This window comes from Penicillium arizonense (genome assembly GCF_001773325.1).
Source record: "Penicillium arizonense strain CBS 141311 chromosome Unknown PENARI_contig034, whole genome shotgun sequence".
Taxonomy (NCBI): Eukaryota; Fungi; Ascomycota; class Eurotiomycetes; order Eurotiales; family Aspergillaceae; genus Penicillium; species Penicillium arizonense.
The window spans coordinates 180000-204602 of record NW_019173311.1 but is presented as its reverse complement, the minus strand read 5'-3'; the positions used below and the strand labels follow the sequence as shown (position 1 = coordinate 204602).

Sequence of the window (24603 nt, the reverse complement as noted above, 5' to 3'; positions counted from 1 at the left end):
AAGTATGGCAACCAGCATCTCCACCACCAGGGGCCAAGATCCTCTCGGGTAGATGGGTCTATAAGCTCAAGACCGATGCCAATGGCAGACCTGCCAAGTTCAAAGCACGTTGGGTGGCCCGAGGTAATACCCAGAGAGAAGGCATTGATTATGAGGATGCGTACGCCGCCACCGGCCGCTACGAGACCCTCCGAGTACTCCTTGCAGTCATCACATTGAAGAAGCTATATTCGACGCATTTAGACGTCAATTTGGCCTATCTCAATGCGATTTTGGAAGAGGAAACGTACATGCAATACCCCGACGGTCTCGACTTTCATGGCGTCGAACCTCACGGTAATGTCTGTCGCCTTCGTAAGAGTCTATACGGCTTGCGCCAGTCAGCAGCCAATTGGTATAAGACCCTTAGCAGCTTCCTCCTTTCCAAAGGCTTCAATGCCTCATCCTCTGATCCATGTCTATACGTACGCCACGAGCAAGGGGGTGGAATTACCATCATCTTCGTCTACGTAGATGATATGTTGCTCGCATCGACGTCTCCAACAACGCTTCAGAGAGTCAAGGAAGCGATCGCTAAGCAATGGTCTATTTCAGACCTAGGTGAAGTCTCTCACTACCTTAGCCTGAAGATCCAACGTGACCGTGAAGCCGGAATCATGAAAATAGGCCAAAAAGCCTATATTGACAAGTTTCCTGACGTCCCAGCAACCTCTCCAAGACCTTTCATCCCATTCAGTCCTAGCACCGAGCTTAGGAAAGCCGATGAACCGGCAAACCGTGAAAACGTGAAGACCTACCAGTCTCTCACCGGTAGTCTAATTTACGCCAGCACGGTCTCACGTCCTGATCTCTCCCTAGCGCTTGGGATGCTCACGAAGCATAACCTCAAACCCCACGATCCTCACTTCTCCGCCGTCTACCAAGCCGTCCAGTACGCTAAGCGAACCAGCAACCTTACGATAACCTACGGACGGCCGAAAACGAGTGGTAATACTGGTTTTGAGGACGGATACGGGTTCTGGGGGTGCGTAGACGCGTCATTTGCATCGGATCCTGACACCATGAGAAGCCGTACAGGATGGGTATTCTACCTCGCTGGCGGTCCAATTTCATGGGCTTCGAAGCAACAATCCTGCGTCACGAAGTCATCAGCCGAAGCAGAGTATTACGCTCTCTCGGACGCAGGAAGCCAGGGTGTATGGCTTCATCGCTTGCTTGTCGATCTACAGGCAGTGAAAGTGTCAGACCCAATTCACCTATACAGCGACAGTCAATCCGCGATTTCCATGGCTAAAACCTCAAGGCATCACTCGAGAAGCCGCCACATTGAGACCCATTACCATTGGATCCGCGAGAGAGTTGAAGAAGGCAAAATACGACTCTCTCACGTCGCTGGCGTCTCCAACATTGCTGATGGCCTCACCAAGCCATTAGCAAGACCTGCTTTCGAAGCATTTCGCGACGCATTGGCATTGGAGAAAGCCTGATTCACCCTGAGAGAGTCGAGCATTTACCTCCTACGTCTCATGCCTCTTGAGACATGGCAGCTTCAATACTGAGGGGGTGTGTTGAGATTCATGGCTTGCTCAGGCATCTCCAGGCATTAAATGCCCGCTTCGCCAAAGCATGAAGCTCATGATCAGCATTCAACCTACCATGTATAGGATAGTTCAGGGGAAATGCTTCACATTAAATAGGATCTCTCCTTCATGAAGGAGAGATCAGACTTAAACCACCTCGTTGGTTCTTGGCAAGAGTTTCCTAGCATCATTCATCGTATTCTCCATTAAATTTTAACAAACTGAATAAGTTAACTTACCTCGGCAATCAACATGTTCAAACTAAGTTCGTGGGACAAGTGTTACACTTCTTCGTCCCTGCAGCCACCGACGCCATTGAACTCGAACCTAATTCCGAATGCTCACCGAACATATCACCTTCTACACCGCAAGTATAGAGTAAACAATGACATCAAAATGACAGGTTCTCATTCCAAACAAGCTACATACAAGCAACAAGTAAAACAGCCAAAGCTCAAAGCAAAAGGTATCCGCCTCAAGACAAAAACAATCCATATATCAGGATCTAGATATACTGCCACGCAGGAACATCCCCCTCATAAGTAATCGCCATAGCCGAAAATCCAAGACACTCATTAACATCCCCCTTAGGAACAGTAGCATTAGCCAAAGCCCCAAAAACCTGCCAACGGTTATCCTCAGTCGGACATGCCATAAATCCACTAGCCCCCCAACCCCGGTAAAAGTAATGCGACCAAGGCTCGCCCGCCTCATAAACAAACGGCCCGTACGAAGACCCAGCGGGGATATTGGCAGAATGAGCCTGAGTGAAGCTCAACGCGCCGTTCGGGTCGATGTACACCTGCTGTCCGCCGGGTACTTCTGTGTCCATTGATGTGCCGCCTGGCGCGAAGACGGTTTGGTTGCCGGCTGGGCAGTCCTTTACTTGGCTTGGGCAGTAGCTGGCTGTGGTGCCGCCGAGCCAGAACTTTTGGCCTGCCGCGTTTAGTTGTAGGTAGTGGATTGGGCTCGCGGAGCGGGCGGCCATTACTGTGAATGGGGGGTTGGCGGGGGGTGCTGGGGCTGCTGTGGCGAGCAGGGGGAGCGCGAGGGCTGTGAGGGTGAATTTCATTTTGGTAGCTTGGTTGGTGGTAGTTGAGTGTTGAGTTGAGAAGTAGAGAGGTTGACAGATGGAGTGTGTTGTAGATGAGCGGATTGTGTTGAATTGAACATGAGCAGGTGGCCACCACTCCTTATATAGCCCTGGAGATAAACAAGGCACACATGTAAGTGATCCCCTGAACCTTGGAACACTTCCTTATGGTTGTTCAGGGAGACCCAACTGCCCGTCATAGACTGTCGGCTTTGTCCGCGCGGAGACACCGAGTGGCGACATTCCCATTGGGCGAAATATGTGGACGAACGGGCAAAATTTGAGACATATGTATGGAGTACCTGTATGTATGTCTTCAAGATCTAATATTAACTCGAGTTCTATGCAACGGTGTCGTTCGGACAGGGACTAGCTTTCGCCCTAAGACTAAATTGTGAGACAGCATGACGGGCTTTGCAAGGGATAATAGGCTAACGCCCTGCCAAAGAGATACCCGAGTCTTGCTATGCTCCATGGCTTGCCAAGATGCGGAGGAACTCACTGTAAACGAGGCGGTTCAGGGTGAAGATCGTCATATCCCTGTCTCACTTTTGCCCCGCTAGAGGGTCAACGTGCATTGTTCACACTTCGAGCCATTTCCTACTTTCGCTTTTGTTTCACTTGACGGTTTGAACCGGTTTACTCGGCAAACCCAAGACTCAAAAATAGAGAAATGGAATCTTGGAAGTGCTTGCACTACTGTATGTTTCTCTCTACTGTACGTTCAACCCCCACGGCCCACTGTGAATAGTGGCGCATATCCATAGATAGAAATGCACTCAACCTCCGATGACTGACGCACGGATCAAGTCTTGTCCAAGAATAGTCGGCCTCCAGTTTCGCCAAGACCCTCAATATTATGACCATAAGCGGTGCTATACAACATGTCTCTCGCAAAGCCCTCACTTTTTACAGCAGCTGACATCACCTCTTCTGGGGCCGGATGCAGCTTCGGAGACGAGTAGAATCAATACGGATGTCAACGGCGACGCCGTGGGTTGATATCTGAGTCAAAATCACTCTACATCAAATTGAATAATCAAGAGACAACAACCTCGGAACGCATCGGGACACCAAATTCCAGAAACAGTTATGCAACACTATACAAATGAAGGATCCAGTTCCCTGATCCAATCCCCAGACCATGGCCCCTAATCCATGTACATTACATTACATGCTCAGGTATAGACGTCAAATATTCGATATCTCGTGATCGGTGATACAGGCCCTACCAGGACCGAACCACGCAGCCACCAGAATAACCTGACAAATGACCTCACCCGTTTCACGCCGTCACACATTGCCCAACACGGACGCTTCACCGTTCTGGTCGCTGTTGCCTGTAAAGAGCATGTGGTTCGGCAACCTGTCGTTTGTATGTAAGGGACAGTGTGACATGTACATGTATGATATCTAGCGCATCGAATTGTGGTGCGATGGATGGATGGGTATTGTGTTTCTTTCTTGTGAACTGATGACATGTGTTTTGATATAACGGCTCCATGACGAAATAGGTTCACATTGTCCATCTCTCCATCTATAAGATCTGAAACAAAAACAAGTGGAGACTAGTCTTCGAGCACATGATGTATCAATATCAATGCATCAATGACGTCTGAGACAAATGCAGGAAGACCCACTCGCCAACAGCTAGACATTGGCAAACAAAGAAAAGAATACGCGAGAGAGAGAGAGAATGAGAATCCCATATATTAGAAGTAACGACTTTTTTCTAGACCGGGCAAACCACCAACCCGGAAAACAATAACCCAAACGAACGAATGATAAACCATTCAATTCGATCCGTCTCGAAAAAGAAGAGAAAAGAAAGAAGAAAAGAATATGTACGCGCGGACCATCAGCCGCGAGGTATGAATAGACAGGGCCAGAGGCCAACACAGCAAAGAAGAAATAATAGAAGGGAAGAAAGAGGAAAGAAGAGAAGTGAAAAAAAGAAACAGGGAAACAGAAGGGTAAGACATAAAGCCATAGACGAAACACTAACATAGAAAAGAAGACAAGTCAACACAAAAACCCCAGCACCGGTCCGTGTAGCAATATAGAAACCTGCCTAGGAGAAAGAGGCCCAAACACCGTTACCGTTAAGCCAACACGCGCCCCCGCCGTTTTTCCCACATCTTGATTCATTGGCCCAGTAAAGGGAAATAAGAGGAAAGGAAAGAAAGAGAATATGAAATTGGACTGGCACATTGATCCACTGTCAATCCCTCAGGGTGCGAGATATAGACTATGGATCAGGTACCGCCCTTTTAATAGTCGCCTTCGTCATCGTCGTCTCCGTCGCCGCCTCGGCCGCGGGGTCCTTTTACTCCGTCCTTGCGGATGGGGATCTTGATTCCCTGTAACGCGAAGCATTTGCTGAGTTGGGTACTTTCGATGACGCCCGGGAATTTCTTGGCGGAGAAGACTTGGAACGGTTCGGAGAAAACGGAGGCTAGCACTGGTGCGGTTCCGTGGTTGATCACCGGCGCGCCGTTTGTGGATTCCGTCGATGGCGTGCCGACGTTGACGAAGCTCATTTTCAGACTGGTTTTGTTAGCAATTGCTCTGATCAGAGTTTTTGAGAGGTCCCTTACCGGAAGGTGCCTTCTGTCCGCACACTCAGATCTTGCAGAATGAACCACACTCCGATTTTATTATCCGGATCTGTCAATCGGAAGGCACTGGCGCTGAGACTGCCGATCAGGTTCCGAGTGAACATTCCACCTGGTCCTCCCGACACGGGTTGCGCTGCGGGCGACATCGATGCAGGCATCTGGCCGCCGGCGTAATATTGCGGGTAGGACACTGGCTGACCGTATTGGTTCTGGTATGCCACCTGCTGACCACCGTAGTAGTTGCCCATCTGAGGGTAGTTGTAGGGGGCCTGGTTGTAGGTCGCTGGGTAGGTTGGAGACATGCTCTGTGGTGGGGGAGGGTAAGAGGAGGACATGGCGGTAGAGATGGAGGGAGAGGTAGCGGAGTGCTTGACGAGGTTGACTTCGTTGGTACCGTCGGCATTCCATAGGTCGACAGTGAGTACGTAGAAGGAGGTATCGATTTCACTAGAGGGCAATCAGCAAGCTATCAACCAAGTACCAGCGAAGACACATACTTGATGTCGATTTCTTTGTCCGTGAACTCGTCACGCACGATCAGACGAATGCATGGAGGAGGGGTGATCGGTCGCCGGTCCTAGAAACTGTTAGTGACGCAGGGGAGGAATGCGGGAAAAACACCCACCTTGTCACCAAAACCACACATGCGAGCTCGGATGGGCTGCTGCACCACTTGTAATGAATAAATCCGACCCTCATGTCTCTGTGACACGGATCCTAGCTGATCGGACCGTAGCGGGTTAGACGGGTAGGGAGTTCCGGTCGGAGCTGAGATGCGATCCATTGACAGAGGCGGCGGAACGGGATGATGTCTATCCTCGACGGCGTACATGGTACCAGATAGGAAGCAATCGAGAATAACTTCTCTATAGATCAGATCTTCTTTGTAGCGGGGTGTAGTGACATGCGACCCCGCGGGTTTCAAGACGTCACTGGAGCATCGACTCCGGCAGAAAATATGTCGGTGTCGACGTCGGTGTCGAGGGGCGACTGGATGGAGAGATGGAAAATGCGATCGCGACGGTGAAAGTCGGAGGCTGAGTTGGGCAGATTGATTCCAAGGGAAGTTTGGAAGTGCGACAGAGAAGGCTCGCGTGAAGACCCTGATGTCTGGGTGAACCGCACGATGACGCTGTCAATAGTGCGGGAGATTCGCTGGGATACCACGGATCGACTCAAGCCCGAAGTTTGTGCATGTAAAGTACCTCAAAGTAGGGCGCAGGTGGAAGAAGAAAATATGAGTGACGTTGACTATTTAATTCTCGACCGCAAAGATCTGCCGCAGGAACCTAACCAGACGCTCGGGATGTAACTCTCATCCGCAACCGGTCGTCCATTTCCGGCCATTTACCCTTCGGCTGATTCTCGGGGCCGCCATATATGATGAATTGATGATGATAACGATGAATTGCTTAATTGCTGAATTAACAGTGTCGGGGCACTACAGGAGAGGATATTGTTTACAACGATCCTACAACTACGATCTATTCACAGTTTTATGTTTAGATCTGTTCCCTTCATCTCACAACCTAGGATCATCGTCAGGGCCCGAACCACAAGCAGTCGGCCCATGTTTGACCCTACAATCGAGATAGTTTGGTTCTCGGACTGGGGACCTGACACGAACCGGAGGTGAAAGGGACAACGACAGGGGTCAACACAATGAAAGAACGACCACCGCGCGGAGACAAGATCTGACCCAAGCGGGCCATCCCAACTCAAGACCGACTCTTCGGAGTGAAATGTAGAGAGCCTCAACGCTGTAGACAGAGGCGTGAGCCAGTGGTACATCCTGTCCTCTTGTAAACCTGCCCAAGCCCCTTGCAGCGTCCCCTGGACTTCCATGTGCGATGGTAAGTCCCGAAGGTGTGGTAACTGCCGGAGGAATGAACGGGAGTGATGGGGCTAGCGCGTCAAGGTAGCTGATTGGACCATGGTTATCACATTTGAAGAACGGTCTATGCAAGGGTTCATCCACATTAATTCAGGTCAAATGGAATGTCTTCGGTGCCACTCATTGGGGTGTGGGGAGTTCGCTGAACTGGAAAGCCAAGCGGCAGGAGAGGCCACGGTGAAAGCTGTGTCGTTACCTACCTAGTAGATATGTGGCTTCCAACTGAACCCTCGATTGACAAAGACAGGGGGGAATGTTGATAGCCACGCCTTGCCTGACAGGGTGTAAAGGTGCCAGATGCAAAGAGGCCCATCGACTCGGACGTGGCCAGCCCCTTGGGTGCCTATTTTCATCTGGGCTGACACCTTTCATACCTTGGCAAGCCACCCTATTCCAGCGGGCTGCATAATCGCATCGAAAGACACTGCCAGACCGCTAGATGTCAGAACAAAAAACCGGGGGTTATGCACTGCCCAATGATCATCCCGGCGAGGCGGATTATTGGAGTCGTTGTTCGGGAGTTGATTGGACTGAAGATACATGCGCTCCCCCGCATTGGGTGATTGGCGCATAAGAGAGGGGGAGAGGTGAGAAAGAAGTAGAAGAGGCAAAGAGGCACAGAGAGAGAGAGGGAGGCGGGGGGAGGTGCGGCGGAGAAGACTAATCTGATCTATCAACCAGACACCGCTCTATACTATGAACCATCTTTCGCAACAAATGTACGGAATACTGCACACTGGATAGATGTCCCTTTAAATCACATCAGTGACAATACATCTACATATTTTATATCCAAAATCTCATATCTTAACACTGCCAGTTAACTCTTCTTTTGCCCGGACATTTTGTCCATGTCACGTGATTAGACAGCGACGTCGGGCTAACATGGTATTGTTTGCTAGTTGACTTTATTCTTTGACTCTCTCAGATCTGGCTATGTCATAACAACAGGATGTCCCATCAAAACAGACACAGAAATGGCCAATCCTCTTAGCCCTCATCCCCACTTGGCTGCTTTGGTCCCACCGGGGTGGTCGCCCTATACCCGAGCGTCAGCCTCACCATTCAGGTACTCCAGATGGAGCGTGGAGATCATCTTGGGGATGGTCCTGTTTCTCTACGATAACGTTGTCACTAATCCCGAGCGAGCCAGATTACTTCATCAAAACAGCTCCCATACACCCCGTGCTTCGATGGATACCAATGCGTCCGTCTGTATCCTATAAACTGGAACAGCAAGGCTGAAATTAGGAGACTGTGGCGCTCGTGATTATCAGGCTCCCCACACCGGTTCTAGTGGCAGACCCCCGATATGGTGAAGCAGTGCTAACTAAACCCGGTGGGCCTGTGGGTTCGGGTATTGACTTGATACTACAGCATGGGAAACGCCTTCAGAAGACGTGGTTAGTACGACTCCTCCAAGGGGGTAACTGGTCTAGTCCAGACTCATGGTCATCAAAAAGGCACCGTCGTCAGATACATCTCACCGCCATGAAGCAAGCCTGATACCATGAATGAATGGGTACTTACCGGCGGGCGATGATGTGGGGAGATGGGGAGAGAGATGACGAGAGAGAAAGGTGAAGAAGAAAACGCCATGGAAGAAGGAACTCGTATTTTAGACACAAGACAAGCTGGTTTTGCCCTTCATAGCAGAAGACCGTTGCATTCGCGCCTTTTCGATCTGAGCTGATGCGACCCCTTGGGTTCTTCCCCCGAACGTACGGAAAAGATCTATAACGCTGGAAGTTGTTCTGAAATACATATACACCTATCGGCTAACTACAATGATGATTCTGATAGCAAATGATAGTAAGCATTTGAAATCGAAGATATGGTGAAGCCCCGCACTATGATCTGTGGTAAACACTTAGGTTGGGTGCGGAGACTCAGGTACCTTGGCATAGACCAAGCAAACATTGGCATATGCGACAAGCTAATTCGGCGGAATGAGCCGTCAAGACATTAAAGTCTAGATGAGTCTTGATTTTATTCGCCATCGTAACTTGGGGTTAGCTCCAGGGTGCAACTAGTATGTCCCTATGACACCACACAACATAGAGAAGTATGTCGGCTCTCGCCTGTCGACTATACAAAGTATCCGATTGGAGATCAGATACTCATCAGCTCACCCGATGACGTGCTTATATATACACTCTACGCTTCAATGCAGCCTCCACATCTTTATAGACGGGAAGTGATACGCAGGGCGCTCACGCAAGGCGCACTTGACATGTTGTGATCAGATGCCACGCGTGATGCATTCTCGGAGGTATTTGAAGCCCTTGATTGCCCGGAAAGAAAATGGCAAAGGCGCGCAGCGTATCCCTTTCTTCACGTCGCGATCTTCGATCTCTCGCCTGTATAAAGGTGTCGAACTTGCGTGTTTACGCGGTTGTTGACACGAGATGCGCTGGTTCAACCCCCAGTCCGCCCTTGCGGCAGTGTATGTTATGATATTGTCGCTGCCAACCAGCGAGGCCATCACATATTCCCCGATCAAACCTCCATCGTATCCATTGGCTGTGCGGAGCCCCTACCTCTCTGGTGCGTGCTGATCGCTGATCGTCCCCGGAATCTCATTGACCTGATCGGCAGCGTGGATCCCTGGGAATTCGGTCGCGTCACTTTCCTCCAGCAGAGCGCAATTTTGGGCTGGTAATGATCTCATCTGGTCTGTCACGGCGCGTGTGGATGGTGTCGCGTATAATTTGTTTGGGGTCAAGGTACCCCTGAGCGGAACCAAGTCCGGCACTGTCACCGAGGCAACTTACACCTCTACTCATTCGACCTTTACAGTGCAAGCCGGATCGCGGACATTTACACTGGATTTCTTTTCTCCGATTTCGCCTAAGAATTACCTCCGCCAATCCTTGCCCTTCTCGTATTTGACAGTGACTGTCGCGGCAGGCGATTCCAGTTCGGTCCAAATCTATTCTGATCTCGACCACAGCTGGGTTGGTCAAGCCAGCGATGTGAGTTGGAGTTATTCGACGAAGACTACGACTGGCGTGTTCCAGATCCAAGGCGCGGATGCCTCGACATACTCGGAGAACAGCAATGGCCAAGCGCTGTGGGGAAGCGCCGTCTACGCCACCCGCCCTGCGGGCGGGGGCTCTCTCTCCACTGCCTCGGGGCCGTCAGCCTCGGTGCGTCAAAGCTTTATCTCCAATGGAACTTTGTCTGGCACTCACGCCGAGTGGACTGCCAACGGGGTGGTTGGGTTTGCACACGATCTTGGAACAACCGCCAAGGAAGTGGCTGTGACCTTTGCGGTCGGCCATGTGCGTGAAGAGTCGATCAATTTCCTCGGCGAAGCCCAGACGGGATACTACCGGGCGACCTACGCCGATACCGTGGATGCAGTCTCTCATTTTCTAGACGATTACTCTGATGCGAGTGAGGAATCTGTCACTTTTGATGCACTGGTTCAGTCGACAGGCATCTCTAGTTACGGATCGAACTATTCGGACATCCTCGCACTCTCCACCCGCCAAGTCTACGGTGGTATCGAAATCACGATCCCCAACGAATCTCTCGACACCGGCACAACGCGCGCATTTATCAAAGAGATATCCAGCGATGGCAACATCAATACCGTAGATGTAATCTTCGCCACCTTCCCAATCTTCTACATCCTCAGCCCAGGCTACCTTAAGCTCCTCCTCGACCCCATTCTCCAATACAGCGGGAGCGATGGCTACACAAAAGAGTATGCCGTCCACGAGATCGGCGCCAGCTACCCCAATGCAACAGGCCACCCAGAAGACGGCGAAGAAATGCCCATCGAAGAAAGCGGGAACATAATAATCCTCACCTACGCCTACCAACTGGCAACCGGAAAGACAGACTTGGCAACGACCTACGCCTCCCAACTCTCCCAATACGCCCAATACCTCTACAAAAACGGCCTCTACCCAACCGCCCAACTCTCCCTCAACGACGCTCTGGGCGAACTAGCAAATCAAACAAACCTCGCCGTAAAAGCAGCCATCGGCCTCGCAACCTACGGCGCCCTAACGAACCAAGCAAACTACACAACAGCCGGCAAATCCTTCGCAGAGAAAATCTGGTCAGACCACCTCGGCACCGACGCCGCAGGAACCCGCTTCCTAATTCAGTACGGCATCACACCCTGGTTCCTCGTCTACAACCATTACCCAGACCTGCTCTTCGGTCTAGACATCTTCCCCGAAGAAGCGTACAACGCCACAGCGGCCTTCTACCCAACCGTCCGGCAAAAAGCGGGCGTACCGCTTGACGGGGCTATTGGCTGGGGTCAGACGAATTGGCAGTCGTTTGTTGCTGCTACTGTTACTGGGTCTGCGAGGGAGTTGCTCATCAAGGATTTGCATGCTTATGTTGCTAATGGGTTGAATTCCGCGCCGTTCTCGGATCGTTATTGGGTGCAGGACAGTGGGCAGTATGTTGCTGGGGACTCGTATTCTTTCCGTGCTAGGCCGACGCTTGGGAGTCATTTCGCGTTGGCTGCGTTGGGTGGGGCTAATACTTGGGGTTCGTGAGATTATTTTGTGTCGGCGTGAAAATACGATAGAAACACGATTACTAGAAGACTATTAGTGTCAGTGACATTTTTGGTCTAGCGGTATTTCGTTGTGACATTTTCGTATTCGCATTTGCGTTTGCATTTTGGCTTGGCTTGGGTATTGGAATTGCAGTGCCCGATCTACAGTGCGTCATAAATCAACTTCGATGACAGCAATGTTCATTACTTCCACTGCTATGCACCAGTACTAAAAAGGATATTGATTGAATAGATCTGAAGTCTCTCTAAGATTTCATCACTCCAATCACTCCAATCACTCCAAAAGGCAAACCTCGCATCATTGTAGAGTGGAGCCCTTCTCTTCGGTAACTATTATGCCTCCTTTGTAGGGTTCTGACACGCCTTCCATTCCTGCCTCCAAGCCATTAAGAGTAACCGGGTATTCGTGGTCCAATTTGTGATCCCCGAAAAGAGCCGCGAGCTCAAGTTCGGTCTTGCCTTTCGTCTCTGGAAACGTGAAGAATATGATCAAAGTCTGTAAAGCGCGTCAGTGTGCGAATTCTGGAATTAGTAGCCGAAACTTCACTTACGCCAAAGATAAGCACGCCCAGGTAAAATATGTAATAGTAGAAACCAATGCTATCTAGCGCAATTGGATTCACGTATTGGTTAATAGTAAGAGCTGCTTGCGAGATAGCCACTTGAAGTCCTAATCCCTTGGCCCGAATAGAGAATGGCAGAATCTCGGTCGGATAACAATACAGAAGGGGGTTGTTGGCCAAGTTGAAGGCCGCGTCGTAGAGAAAAAGGAAGACAACAACAGTATAAGAGGCTCCTTTGGACCCATGCTGTGCATACATGGCAGATGATATTGTCAATGGAATATTGGCGATGATCATTCCAATGAACGAGGTCAACCAGAGGGTTCGTCTCCCGACTTGATCCGCAAGTACGGCCCCTGTCAGGGCGAAGAGCAGGTTCCATATCTGCAAGCCACCGTTGATACCGGTCTGCTGGGGCGTAGAAGTAATACCGACGCTGGTCAAAATCGGGCTGAAGTAGTATGAGATTACGCCCTGGCCATTCCAGAGTGTTAAAAGGGCGACAGTAGCTACCAGGGCAATCCTTTTCCTGTTTGCTGGCGACCGGAAAAGAATACCCCAGCTACTCTGACCACTCTTTCGGGCTGCTGCTTCAGCCTCCAAGAAGGTCTGTATCTCTTTCATCTCACTTATCACGAGGGCCGAGTCGGCATTGCCGTTGCTGTGATACTTTGCAAGTAGCTGCTGGGCTTCTTCAACTCGCTGGTTTGCACAAAGCCATCGAGGACTTTCGGGCAAGCCACAAAGAACGGATACCATGACCAGCAGTGCGGGGACTCCTTGGATGAGGGATGGAATACGCCATGACCAGCTGGTAAGCATATATCCTGTGCCGAAGGTTACCCATGCGGCGATGATGGACCCTACGTACCAAAGTACGTTGAACTGGAAGTCCAACATTAGCCATTAAAGCCTAAACATGAGGATTTTTGGATAATACCATTGAGGCTATTGTGCCACGCATTGCCGGGTGAGCCAGCTCGAAGAGCAGCGAGGGCCCAGCAACACAAGTGAAACTAATTCCAAAGCCAACTAAAAAGCGACCACCAATAAACATGCCAGAGCTTTGCGCGGCTGTTTGCAGGATTGTTCCCACAAATGTCAGGCTTGCTCCAACAAACATGCCTATTCGTCGTCCAAAGTGGTCGGCCGTGGGTGAGGCAACCAGAGCACCGGTAAACCCACCAACGAAGACAATGGTTGTCATGAGACCTATCTTAGATGGACTGGGATGTCCCATATCTGATAAGAGCGACGCAGTTAATTCATGCATTGAAGGTTGTTCAAGAGAACTACAGACCTTTAACCCAGGGCTTCATGGATTGAAAGCTTCCGACCACGCTCTCATCATAGCCGGTGGTCATTTGCGATACAAGGATGGTGGCCTGCCATGCCAGCAGCTTGCGAACACCAAGATCCTTCCACCATTTGTCAAAGCGATTGGTTTCTGTTTCCTGAATAGGTGCAGCCATATTGTGAGGTTCAGGTTGATCTCTGGGATTAACACAGACCGAAGTAGCATGATTTGCAATAACCAAGGAGCTCATCAAACTTATATGTCGCCATGACTGACGGTATCTCCCAGCAAAGAATAGATCCGTTGGCCGTTGTAGAATGTATAAATGGCTTATCGATGGTTGTGTAAGTTTGTCGGAGGAACTCGCGCGAGTTTCGCACGAGTCTCGCGGGAGTTTCATACGGTTCTCGCGGGAGTTTTGGCTTATCTGCGGAGTCGCGGCGGCTCCCGTCGATCTGTTTTCGGGTTACATTCATAGATTCAAATTTTCTATGCCCTGATTTTAAATAGAGAGGTCGAGCATTTCTTTCCAAGTAGTGAATTTCATCATAGCAAACATCTCGAAAGTTATCACTACTTGCGTTTCAGCCATGCCTCATCCAACGGTCCATCAAGTCACGGTGGATGATTTCAAAATTCACGGGGACTGGCGAGATGAATTGTTTCAACAAGGATATGTTGTGGTAAAAAATGCGATTCCGCAAGCACGGTGTGAATACTACATCGACAAGATGTTTCAGTGGCTCGAGAGCTTCCCTTTTGGCTTCGACAGAAACAATCGCTCGACTTGGAATGAGAACCATTTACCCACACACATCAAAGGAGGAATGTACCATGGATATAGAGTTCAGCATGAGAACTTTGTATGGGAGGCTCGAACGTAAGTCTTCAATCTCACCTCTATTTGAAACTGTCTGATAGTTCAATTTTCAGAGAGGCGGGAGTGATCGAAGCCTTCGCAAAGCTGTGGGGGACAGACAAGCTTCTTGTCTCCTTTGATGGAATAAATATTACGCTTCCATGTGGTACTGCTCTTCCACAAACGCAACCCTGGCCTCATATCGACCAGAGCCCGCTGCGAGAGGGTATGCAGTGTGTTCAGGGTATCCTCAACTTTGCACCAAATGGTCCTCAAGATGGGGGTCTTCTTGTCATGAAGGGGTCTACGAAGCTTATGCCTGCATTTTTCAGAACTCATTCTGGCACAATTGGCCGAGAAACCTGGGGTCCTAGCGATTGGTTTGGCTTTGATGAAAGTGAAGTGAAGTGGTTTGAGGAAAGAGGCTGTGAGATTCATAAGGTAAATGCTGAAGCCGGAGACCTTATCCTCTGGGATTCACGCACTATGCATTTCAATTGTGTCCCGTCCTCTCAGAATCTACGCGCCCTTGTTTGTGAGTTTTCTACTCCTGTCTAAGCGGCTTTTCTAATGGTCATAGATGCGTGCTATACGCCAGCTTCCTTTGCAAAGCCTGAGATCTTGCAACAAAAAGCGGAATTCTTTGACAAGCGGATTGGAACGGCAAGACCCTTCACCTCCTCAGTATAGGGGTATTTATTGACTGGTTAAACAGACCCACTGGCCCCATGAAAATCTGTTCACAGATACAAGCAGCGCGAAGCGTCCAGGAGAAGACGAGGATGAATCGGCCAAGCGTCTTTTCGAAGAGCCCATCGAGACAGATCTGGTATTGAAACTGGCAGGGAAAATACCCTACTAACACTTTACATATCACGTCACTGGGATTTTTCATGCATACCGATATCAAAAGCGAGAAACTAATCCCATGTTTTGACGAAAACTTTGTATGCAAGGCAAGGTATTGAGGCTAAAAGAAAATTCGTGGTATTTAGACACTCATGTAGTGGAGATGCAATATTCAGTGAATCTTATATTTTTGGTGCCTTAATTTGCAAATAGACACTGGATCAATATCCCTTTTCATATATGTTGAGATTCCTTACAAAAGAAAGGGGTTGGGCTTGCTGCCTGTTTCAACAATTCTTTTTTGGCCTCGTTTTTACTCACTTTTGGACTGTATTATCATCTGCTCTCCGTATCCTACATTCGCTACCTCAAACGACCAGAAATGGTAGAACTGCGACCTTGGTATAAACCAGCTACACCCTTAAGTTTAGATAGCTTGTTGCCCTATCAGTGTCCGCATGGACCAATCACAGGAGGCTATTCTGGCCAATCAACTCAGACCCCGCGCAACGTTCAAAACCCGGCATTTGCGCCTTTATTGGGCTCCTTGCCTTTTGCATAGATCTTATAAATGGCAACCACACGGAAGAGCCAAAGAGCACCTACCGCTTGCTCTAGTTGTGCTAAGCGCCGAGTAAGATGCGACAAGAAAGTACCATGTAAAACATGTCTTTCAAGAGGCCTCGAAAGCACTTGTGCAAGAGAAGTTGTTAACGTCAGAGGCCGAGTGGCAAAGTGCGTGAAACAATACGGTACATGTATCGGCGCTAATTAGAACCAGTGCAAAGCCAAAACCCGCCCTATCATATTTTGAGCTGCAACAAGAGAACGATCGACTGAAGGCTGAGCTGTTGAAAACAATGCCTTTCAGACAGCTGAACACACTTTCTGTGGTTCCAAGACAGGAAAACTATATCGACGAACTTGAGAATCAGGTCAATTCGCAGCATAGCAAAAGTGATTATCAGAGGAAGGTGTGGGACCGAACAGACATTTGGATGCCGACCAAAGACTGTAGCGATGTGCTATTATCTCACGGTTTTACATGGACTTCGTGGATCCATTTTGCGGTTCATCGGCAAACCTTCGATTTCGAGCACGAAGCTGCTTGGGTGAGTCCGATTTTCGTTGATGGCGATTCTCTCTGGCTTGCTACATACTTTGGCTTCATCGCGGTAAGAAAGATTTCTCCTCTACGTGCGAGGCAGGAGGCTGATGATCAAAGATGAGTCTTATGTTCATGGACGAAGATGAAGCCAAAGGAGCGGGCTTACCTCGAGGTCTGATCCTCCACTCTTGTCCTTCGAATTCAATACCCGTCAATCTAACTTGTATTAGAAAATACGTCAGAGCTTGTGCAAAATTGGTACGATGCTGCACTATTCTTCCTCAACGAAGCGGATTTCATGCGAAATCCAGACTTCAAGACGGTACAAGTCATTGCAATACTTCTTGGGCTGGCTAAGAATGTCGGAGATTTTGATCTTGTACCAGTCCTTCAAGCAACTGGAATAAGGATAGGACAAATTCTGGGGATGGACTGTGAGCCTCCTCCGGTATCCGATGACCCTGTTACTCAAGAAATCAGTCGGCGAGTTTGGTGGACCTTGGTAATCTGCGAATGGCTCTCTATACCGTCGCGTCCACATTCTATACACGAAACAGATTTTCGCGTCAGATTGCCATTGGTTCTATCGGATGAGGAATTAACCACGGATTTAATTGACCATCCCGATATGGCAATCCAAAAACCACGTCCGATCGATTATCACAACGCTATGATTCTTCTAGCCAAATCTAACCATCGATTTGAAGTTCAAATGGCCGCTATTGAACATATCAGTGGCGAGAATCTTCTTGAAGACTTCGTTCTGACAACGGATGAAGCACTGGCCAACATTATCTCACAGTTGCCATCCTATCTTCTGGAAGGAGCAGTCACAGACAAGGAGCAGTATCCACCATGGGTACTATGGCAGCAAACTACCCTTTCCCTGTCGCTATTGTTCTATCGAATGAAAGTCAACCGAGCACTACAGCATCGATGGGCTTCTTCTTCTTCCGACGCCTTGCTTGCCAGATCAAAAGCACTATGTTTGAATTCGGCTAATACAATTGTATCAATGGTCCAGCGACACAAGATTGTATTAGCACGCCATCGCCCATGGTGAGTGGCAATTCTTCCCCTTCCGTATTATCGCCGTTCAACTAATTATTGCATCTCTTCCTTACGGAAGGGCAACGACCTCCGCCTTGTTTTCCGCTGCCTTGACCATCGCTACAGAGGCAAAACGCCTTGACGCGCATGCGGCGGAAGAATATATTGACAGAATCCAGACTTGTTTTTCTTTCTTTGAATACGTCAAAGATCATAGCGCCCTTGCTAGCCGAGTGTTGGATGAATTGAGGATATTTTGTACTGATATATGCTGACATATGCTGGTATGAGGTCGAGGCAATTGGAAGATCCGTATCTCGTGTGTAGGTCAAACAAAAGGAGAATAATATGCAAGCAAATGCGCGGATATCCTTCTCCTTCCTGATTTGGACCGTCGAGTGGTTCCTGAGAGTTAGGAATCAAGGACAATAGTAGAATTCTGTGTTGTTTATATTCACTGTGCAGATCTGCCTCCACCGACAGACGCCTTTTCATGCCGGGTAGCTAGATGTAGTGTTGTGATAAGATTATAAGCGGCCTCTCCCAACCTTGGAAGATTGCCAGTGACCGTCATACTCTAACCCTCCACCAAATCGATTCCAGCAAGCTATGTCATGTCTTTTGTGGTGCATAACATTGCCACTGGGGTACCAAACGGCCCGAGCTCGGCGCAGCTCTGCCGCGAGACATGCATCCACCGTCATTATAAAGAGATGACCGATGAAATGTACTGTTTTCGGTGTGATCGTACACTGAATATAACGATATTCTGTGGCCGCGGCCTATCTCGGATCCCTGTGCGTCGTTGATCAAGCGCTTAGATTAGCCTGTTGCAGTGTGGTCCTGGAGTAAACGACACGTCTTTGAATGGCAAATCTGACGAGATCATGTTTTGAGACCGTACCTAAACCTAGAAATCGATCGGTATATAAATTGACGGGTCAGATCTGCCCCAAAACCCACCAGGAAATGTAACTAAAAGATAAACTATTCAACACGGCAAGATATTATATGTGCTCTCTATATAATAGCAGTGATAGTGTGATATAGATCCTCGTGCTTCTCGAATAAAGCAGTATATAACACTAATCAGAAATGGAAATGGATAAAGCATGCGATTTAGGTTGGGGTAACATCCTCAAGTAGGGTTGCACCTCGCAGTCATCAGATAATATATAATAGTTGAGATGCTTGGCCGCCAAGACCAGTACGATTTTAAACACGCAGGCGCTAGTTCGTAGAATTTGATTTTGTTTTCTCAATGTTCGGTCTTTTTGGCCCTAGGAGCTCTAGATCCCAAAGATTTTTTCGAATATGAGTTTCTTACTAATGAAGTACAATCCACGGAAACTATTAGCAGATATCTGACCTAGTATGTCCGACATTTGAGCGCAATGTGTCGATGCGAAGACAAAATCGTTGGAAGCAGAAAGAACTTTGCACATAGAGGCTAGCGGCACTGAGTTATTTCATACCGAGGGAGAGGTTCAATACATTTCAAGCTCCTCACTTGAGTGTTCCAACCACCGGAAATAATTTCTTGTGGCAGGAGGTCTATGATCTGCACCTGTGACGATGAGGGGCCTGACTAGTCCGCAGCGCTAACAGGGTTCCCCGCGGGGAAATAACCGAGAAGAAATCAAAGTACTCATATCGGCGAAGTTCATCCCGAATTCCCTGGTAAAGCTTCATATAATAGGTCTAGTCTAGGAATTTTATGGCGACGTATTCGTATTCGTACCTGTGTACCTAGGTGGATCTGCCCAAAGTGTGGACCACTCCCTCCTCAAGGGCCCATCTGCATAATTCAGGATGTCCAATAACATTGAACGCTATTCATGAGTGAAAGATTTGTCGGGGTAGACCAGCCCGAAACCTTGTAGCCCCAGTCACGCCAGAGCAATTGTGTGGGGTATTCATATGCAGCACATGTAACACACGGTGCTTTGAATGGATGTATAAAGACCATGGTTGATTATCATTTAGACCATCAATCAAAGCAGCCTTCCCTGTTTGCCTTACCCAATTCAAATTCATTGCTTAGCATCCTCGGTGACAACGCTCGGCTGCAGTGTGTCAACTCAGGATACCCGAGCGATGTGGAAGCCACTAGTCCCCTTTCTAGGGGTGCTGCTGCTCTTACAGCCTGTCATTGCCGATACAAATGATCAGACGGATGCGCCAGTGAACCGAGGATCGTTTGAAAACCCTGCTGCACGTCTCCGTCCTCGGTTCCGTTACTGGCTCCCCGATGCCAGTGTTGATGCCGAAATCGTCAAAGATAATATAAAATCTGCCGGTGCGATTGGTGCCGGGGGAGTGGAATTCCTACCTTTTTATAACTATGGTGGAAGCCTAGATGTCAAACCTGCTGATGCAGATTGGTCGAAGTATGGATTTGGTACTCCGTCGTACAACAAGCTGTTCTTGGCTGCGCTGAAGGCACACAAGGAGGCTGGGCTTGCGATGGATTTCGCCATGGGACCAAACCAAGGACAGGGTGTTCCAGCTAATCCAGATGATGAAGGTCTGATGTGGGATTTGGTATGACCATATAACAGGGAATCCCTCGAGTATTTGTCGCGCTAACATCTCGTAAGCAATCGTCGTCCGTCACCATCCCATCGAGTGGGCATTTTGCTGGTGTCATTCCTGGGTGGGGATCTGGCGAGCTCGTTGCACTCGTATCAGCTGAGGTCCTCGCATCAAAGAACCACAGTCTTGCATCAGGCAGTCCTTCCTTCTTTGGAGCAGCCCAGACATGGTACTTGGAGTTGACACTCAAGAATAGCAGCCTGACAGAGTGGACAGACAAAGTATCGTCTAGTGGACGTGTCTCCCTTGATCTTCCTTTGGCACAGTCATCTTACAGGCTCTTCGCTTTCTATCAGCTTCAGACATACAGCAAGAACTTGGAGTACACAAACTCCGAGACCAAAGACATTACTGGAAACGGATCTTTTATTGTCGATCACTACAGTGCTCGTGGGGCCCAGACGATTACCAAATTCTGGGAGACACACCTTCTAGATAGTGAGACGTCAGAACTTTTGAAAGAGGTTGGCAACTACGGTAAGTCTAAAGGTTTTAGTACTGCCTCTGAAGCATTGGCTAAATTCCTGCAGGATGGGAGGATAGTATTGAGATTACATCGACCATGGCCTGGACTCCCTCTCTCCCAACTATCTTCAAATCCAAATATGGATACGATTTGAAGACTTTTCTGCCTCTGTTGATGTACGGTGACAACAACATCAACACCCAAAGCACGAAGCCAGGCTACACCCAATGTCGACTCAATACCCCTGACCAAGGACTTGGCTACATCAACGATTTCCGCGGTGCCTTGGTAGAAGGATACCGAAATTATTTGCAGGAAATCACCGGCTGGATAAATTCAAAACTCAGTCTTCAAATGTCGGCACAAGTTTCGTACAATCTCCCCATGGACATGGAAGCCAACATTCCATTTGTCAATGCGCCGGAATGCGAAAGTCTCCAATTTGGAAACAACGTCGATGGCTACCGACAGTTTGCCGGACCAGCGCATCTCTCTGGAAAGCGTGTCATCTCAAATGAGATGGGCGCCATGATGCTTGAGTCATACAATTACCCACACCCGGAGTTGCTCTTCTCCATCAACCGTGCTGTGGTCGGAGGTGTCAACCAAGTCGTTCTACATGGCCAGTCGTATACTGGCAACTATTACGGCACTACGTGGCCCGGCTATACAGCGTTCAGCTATCTTTTCTCAGACTCATACTCCAACAAGCAGCCTTCTTGGGACCATGGATTTGGAGATGTGTTGAACTATATTGCGCGAGTGCAATATCTGCAACAGTCTGGCATCCCCAGAACGGACATTGCTATCTATAACAAGGTTTCTGGCACGAACCCGAATTTCCCAACTCTGTATTCCTCGGATGATTTGGTCAATTCTGGTGAGTAAAAGTTGAACGAAGAACACTAGATCAGGCTAATCCTCTTTCAGGCTATTCGTATTCCTACTTGTCCCCAGATAATTTTGCACTCCCGGAGGCGACCATCAAGAATGGGCAACTGGGGCCTAAGGGACCTAAATACAAAGCTCTTGTTATCACGGGAAACAGCAATCTCACCCTTGAAGGGGCACAGTATCTTCGGAAGTACGCCCGGGCCGGATTCCCTGTGATTCTTAGTGGTGGCGACCCTGGTTTCTACGCGAGCTATGATAGCAGAGACAGAGCATCTGTCGAGAAGGCCATCAGTGTGCTGAAGCAGTCAAAGAATGTATACAGTGTGGCTGCTGGCGAGGTTGCCAAGAAGCTTCATTCTCTTGGCCTGTCACCACGCGTCAGTGTGAAGACTAACGGGACTTGGTACACAACCTGGAGAGAGGATACAGTGCACGGCATGGATCACGCATTTGTCTTTTGTGACACTAATGCATCAACTGGTAGTGTCAGCATACTCAGCAAGAAGACGCCATTCTTACTCGATCCTTGGACGGGAGACAAAAAACCCCTTCTCAACTACCAGCGCAAAGATGACAGTGTGATTATTCCCCTCAGCCTCGCTGGCAACCAAACCGTAATTATCGGGTTCCAGGATGAAAGTGGCCCCAAGGTCCATGTCACTCAGATATCCTCCGCGGTACTCGGCGGCGACTCCACATCCAACGGCGACATTGTGTTGCACATTTCAGCCAGCAAAGAATCCAAGCCTTTGAGTCTTTCGAATGGAAAGCACATCAAGGTTCCAACTGGAGTTGCCAGCGCTACCAAGCTATCAAACTGGACCCTAACAGCAGAACATTGGGAAGCGCCACAAAACATGTCCGACGCATCGATCATTGCCGACAAACACAATACAACCCACCCTCTAAGCTCTCTGATCTCTTGGGCACAAATCGAAGGTCTCAAGAATGCATCAGGCCTTGGCTACTATAGCACAACCTTCTCCTGGCCTCCACCCAAAAGCTCCGGTAAAGCAGACGGCGCTTACCTCGTCCTCCCACCTATCAAACACGCAGCCAGACTCTATGTAAATGGGCATCAATTGCCGCCGCTTGATCTCGCCGCTCCCCGTGCTGATGTTGCGCCTTATCTCCGCGTTGGCCAGAACCAAGTGACTGTCGTTGCTCCTACGACCATGTGGAATTATATTCGGACTATCTTGGGCGACATTAAGAATTCTGATGCCGCGCCTTTGTTGAGTATCTTATCGCCTACTCTTCCCCCGCGCAGTGATAATGGGCTTATTGGGGAGGTGAAGTTGGTCCCATATATCAAATTGCGTCTGGAGGCATAGCCTTATTGTATGTTATGCTTTGTTCATCTATTTATAATTCTTCGAAATGAGGTTTGAATATATATTTCTGTATCCTTGTTTAAATTTGCTTATTTCCCCTATTCCGGGTTGGATTGAGACAAAATTGGGTTCTAAAGCACTAACAAGTGTTAGTTGGTTGTCTTCCTGTCTATGTCAATAGAGGGCAGTATCCATAGCACAGGTATAATGATCGAGGGTCGAATAAGCCCTGCCGTAGATGATAGGATTGTCGAAGATTTGTTTTTTCTCTGTGCCCCATTTCAACGCAACTTGCCGACTAATACTATCAGTTTTTAGGAACCGCGGGATTTATCTCGCACAAGCATCGCATTTCTCCTTCATGACGGCACTATATATTTGTATATAATATGTTTCTGCGTGTGTGTGTGTGTGCATATTCATAACCTTCTGTCTCAAGACCTCCGCCTATCAAAACACGGAAATTAGCCCGTGAAGTTCAACAGTTCACAGCGAGGAGTTGCCTACCATGAACGATATTTTTACCAACCTTCAGTGCTGCGGCAGTAATCATTGGCGACGTTCTCAACGACGATGGCACGCGTTGACCACAAATTCGAAATCACTTACCCTAATACTTATCTTGCGAAGCTCACTGATCTTCGCGAGAAGGGTGCGACAGCTGAATATATTCATCGTGACTATCCATATTTACGAGAGTCTTATCCTTACATCGACGAAGACTCCAACTTACCAGTTGTTGGCTATCGTGTACACGATAAAAGAGCTGTGGGAACGCGCCTCTGGGACTGATATTTACATCTACACCGAGGCGAGGGACCCTCCTGCAACCCCTAATTCCTGAGATTCCCATTCAAGGGCACTCCGCAGAAGAAGGTGGATGCCTCACTCCTAATGGCGGCATCGTGGTGTATTCTGTGTTTCCGACGCAGTTATAAAAGCTTTGAGGGCGCTATGCCTTCTTTCTTGACGTTTGGATGTCGGCTGCGGCATCCATTCTTTGCGGCTCCTGCTTCGAAAAGAAAAATGTCTGGAACAAGTTTTCGCCTCGCGGTCTTTTCGGATTCGTGATCATTTCGCTGATTGTTAACTACATTCCAGATACATTGCGTGGACACCTACATCAATTGATGGCTATTATCTACACCATGAAAAAATGTGTGACCGGGCCCCAGATAGCGGTCTCTACGTGTACAGCCCCCAATCCGATCAGATCGCTGCTGTCGCAAGTCAGGTGATACCATGTTTTGTTTTATCAGAGTCAACTTCATTAATCCGAGGTCACTATCTGTTTTTCGTATATATTGTATTCCCGAGACTATGCCCGAAACTTCATACTCCGTGCTCCGTACAGCAGCTCGCACCATTATAGTATCCGTGCACTGATAGTGGAGCCACAGGATCTGTCATATACGCAGGATGCGATATTATACGCGATGGCGTATATGCGGAGAAGTTCGGTCTTCGTATATAATATATGTAAGTATACGCCATCCGATCGGCCCCCACGAACCACACGCAGTGGCGTCGTGATCAATAAACGCACCGGCATTCCCGAAGGTAAGATTATCCCGAACCAGAAAAGATCTAGCGCGCCGAAGCCCTACTTTGACTAATTTGGTAAATGAAGCGGCAGTAATGGACGCTCCACCGCAACGCGAGCCTTGTCAGGCTGAAAATAGCCACGCGATTGATGTGTTCGGGGGACTTGGCGGGGGCCAAGGCTTTTTGTAGCGACTTGTTCTAGAAAATGGACATGGGTTAGGCGATCGATCACAGGTTATATATGCCGCGATTGCAGCTAATATTGCCCAAATCAGGATGAGAAGATAGGGGTTGTTTATTGGACCACAGCTA

General features: G+C 48.8%; 7 protein-coding genes across 7 annotated transcripts; 4 read left to right on the top strand and 3 right to left on the bottom strand.

Annotated features, from left to right (window-relative positions):
• Positions 1–32: 32 nt before the first annotated feature.
• PENARI_c034G09152 (Ty1/Copia family ribonuclease HI) lies at positions 33–1487 on the top strand (the record flags this gene model as incomplete). The annotated part of the gene is made up of 1 exon (XM_022636735.1): positions 33–1487. A coding segment is annotated over one exon (1455 nt), but the record flags the coding sequence as incomplete, so codon positions are not given.
• A 598-nt stretch (positions 1488–2085) lies between these two features.
• Positions 2086–2652, bottom strand: PENARI_c034G11971 (putative IgE binding protein; the record flags this gene model as incomplete). Its single annotated transcript, XM_022636749.1, has 1 exon — positions 2086–2652. The coding sequence occupies one exon, from the start codon at positions 2650–2652 to the stop codon at positions 2086–2088; it is 567 nt and encodes a 188-aa protein (XP_022483412.1).
• A 2291-nt stretch (positions 2653–4943) lies between these two features.
• PENARI_c034G03870 (velvet factor family protein) lies at positions 4944–6123 on the bottom strand (the record flags this gene model as incomplete). The annotated part of the gene is made up of 4 exons (XM_022636700.1): positions 4944–5220; positions 5271–5738; positions 5789–5868; positions 5917–6123. 4 exons carry the CDS (start codon positions 6121–6123, stop codon positions 4944–4946), a joined length of 1032 nt encoding a protein of 343 aa, XP_022483463.1.
• Positions 6124–9593: 3470 nt separating this feature from the next.
• PENARI_c034G02008 (glutaminase family protein) lies at positions 9594–11766 on the top strand (the record flags this gene model as incomplete). The annotated part of the gene is made up of 3 exons (XM_022636690.1): positions 9594–9732; positions 9784–11700; positions 11759–11766. The coding sequence occupies 3 exons, from the start codon at positions 9594–9596 to the stop codon at positions 11764–11766; spliced, it is 2064 nt and encodes a 687-aa protein (XP_022483434.1).
• Positions 11767–12029: 263 nt separating this feature from the next.
• Positions 12030–13766, bottom strand: PENARI_c034G00708 (sugar porter family MFS transporter; the record flags this gene model as incomplete). Its single annotated transcript, XM_022636681.1, has 4 exons — positions 12030–12227; positions 12283–13179; positions 13235–13536; positions 13595–13766. 4 exons carry the CDS (start codon positions 13764–13766, stop codon positions 12030–12032), a joined length of 1569 nt encoding a protein of 522 aa, XP_022483429.1.
• Positions 13767–14322: 556 nt separating this feature from the next.
• Positions 14323–15008, top strand: PENARI_c034G07784 (uncharacterized protein; the record flags this gene model as incomplete). The annotated part of the gene is made up of 2 exons (XM_022636726.1): positions 14323–14471; positions 14525–15008. 2 exons carry the CDS (start codon positions 14323–14325, stop codon positions 15006–15008), a joined length of 633 nt encoding a protein of 210 aa, XP_022483458.1.
• Positions 15009–16524: 1516 nt separating this feature from the next.
• PENARI_c034G00699 (uncharacterized protein) lies at positions 16525–22746 on the top strand (the record flags this gene model as incomplete). Its single annotated transcript, XM_022636680.1, has 7 exons — positions 16525–16579; positions 16638–16841; positions 17091–17266; positions 19603–20001; positions 20058–20529; positions 20583–21398; positions 21449–22746. The coding sequence occupies 7 exons, from the start codon at positions 16525–16527 to the stop codon at positions 22744–22746; spliced, it is 3420 nt and encodes a 1139-aa protein (XP_022483408.1).
• Between the last annotated feature and the right edge of the window lie 1857 nt (positions 22747–24603).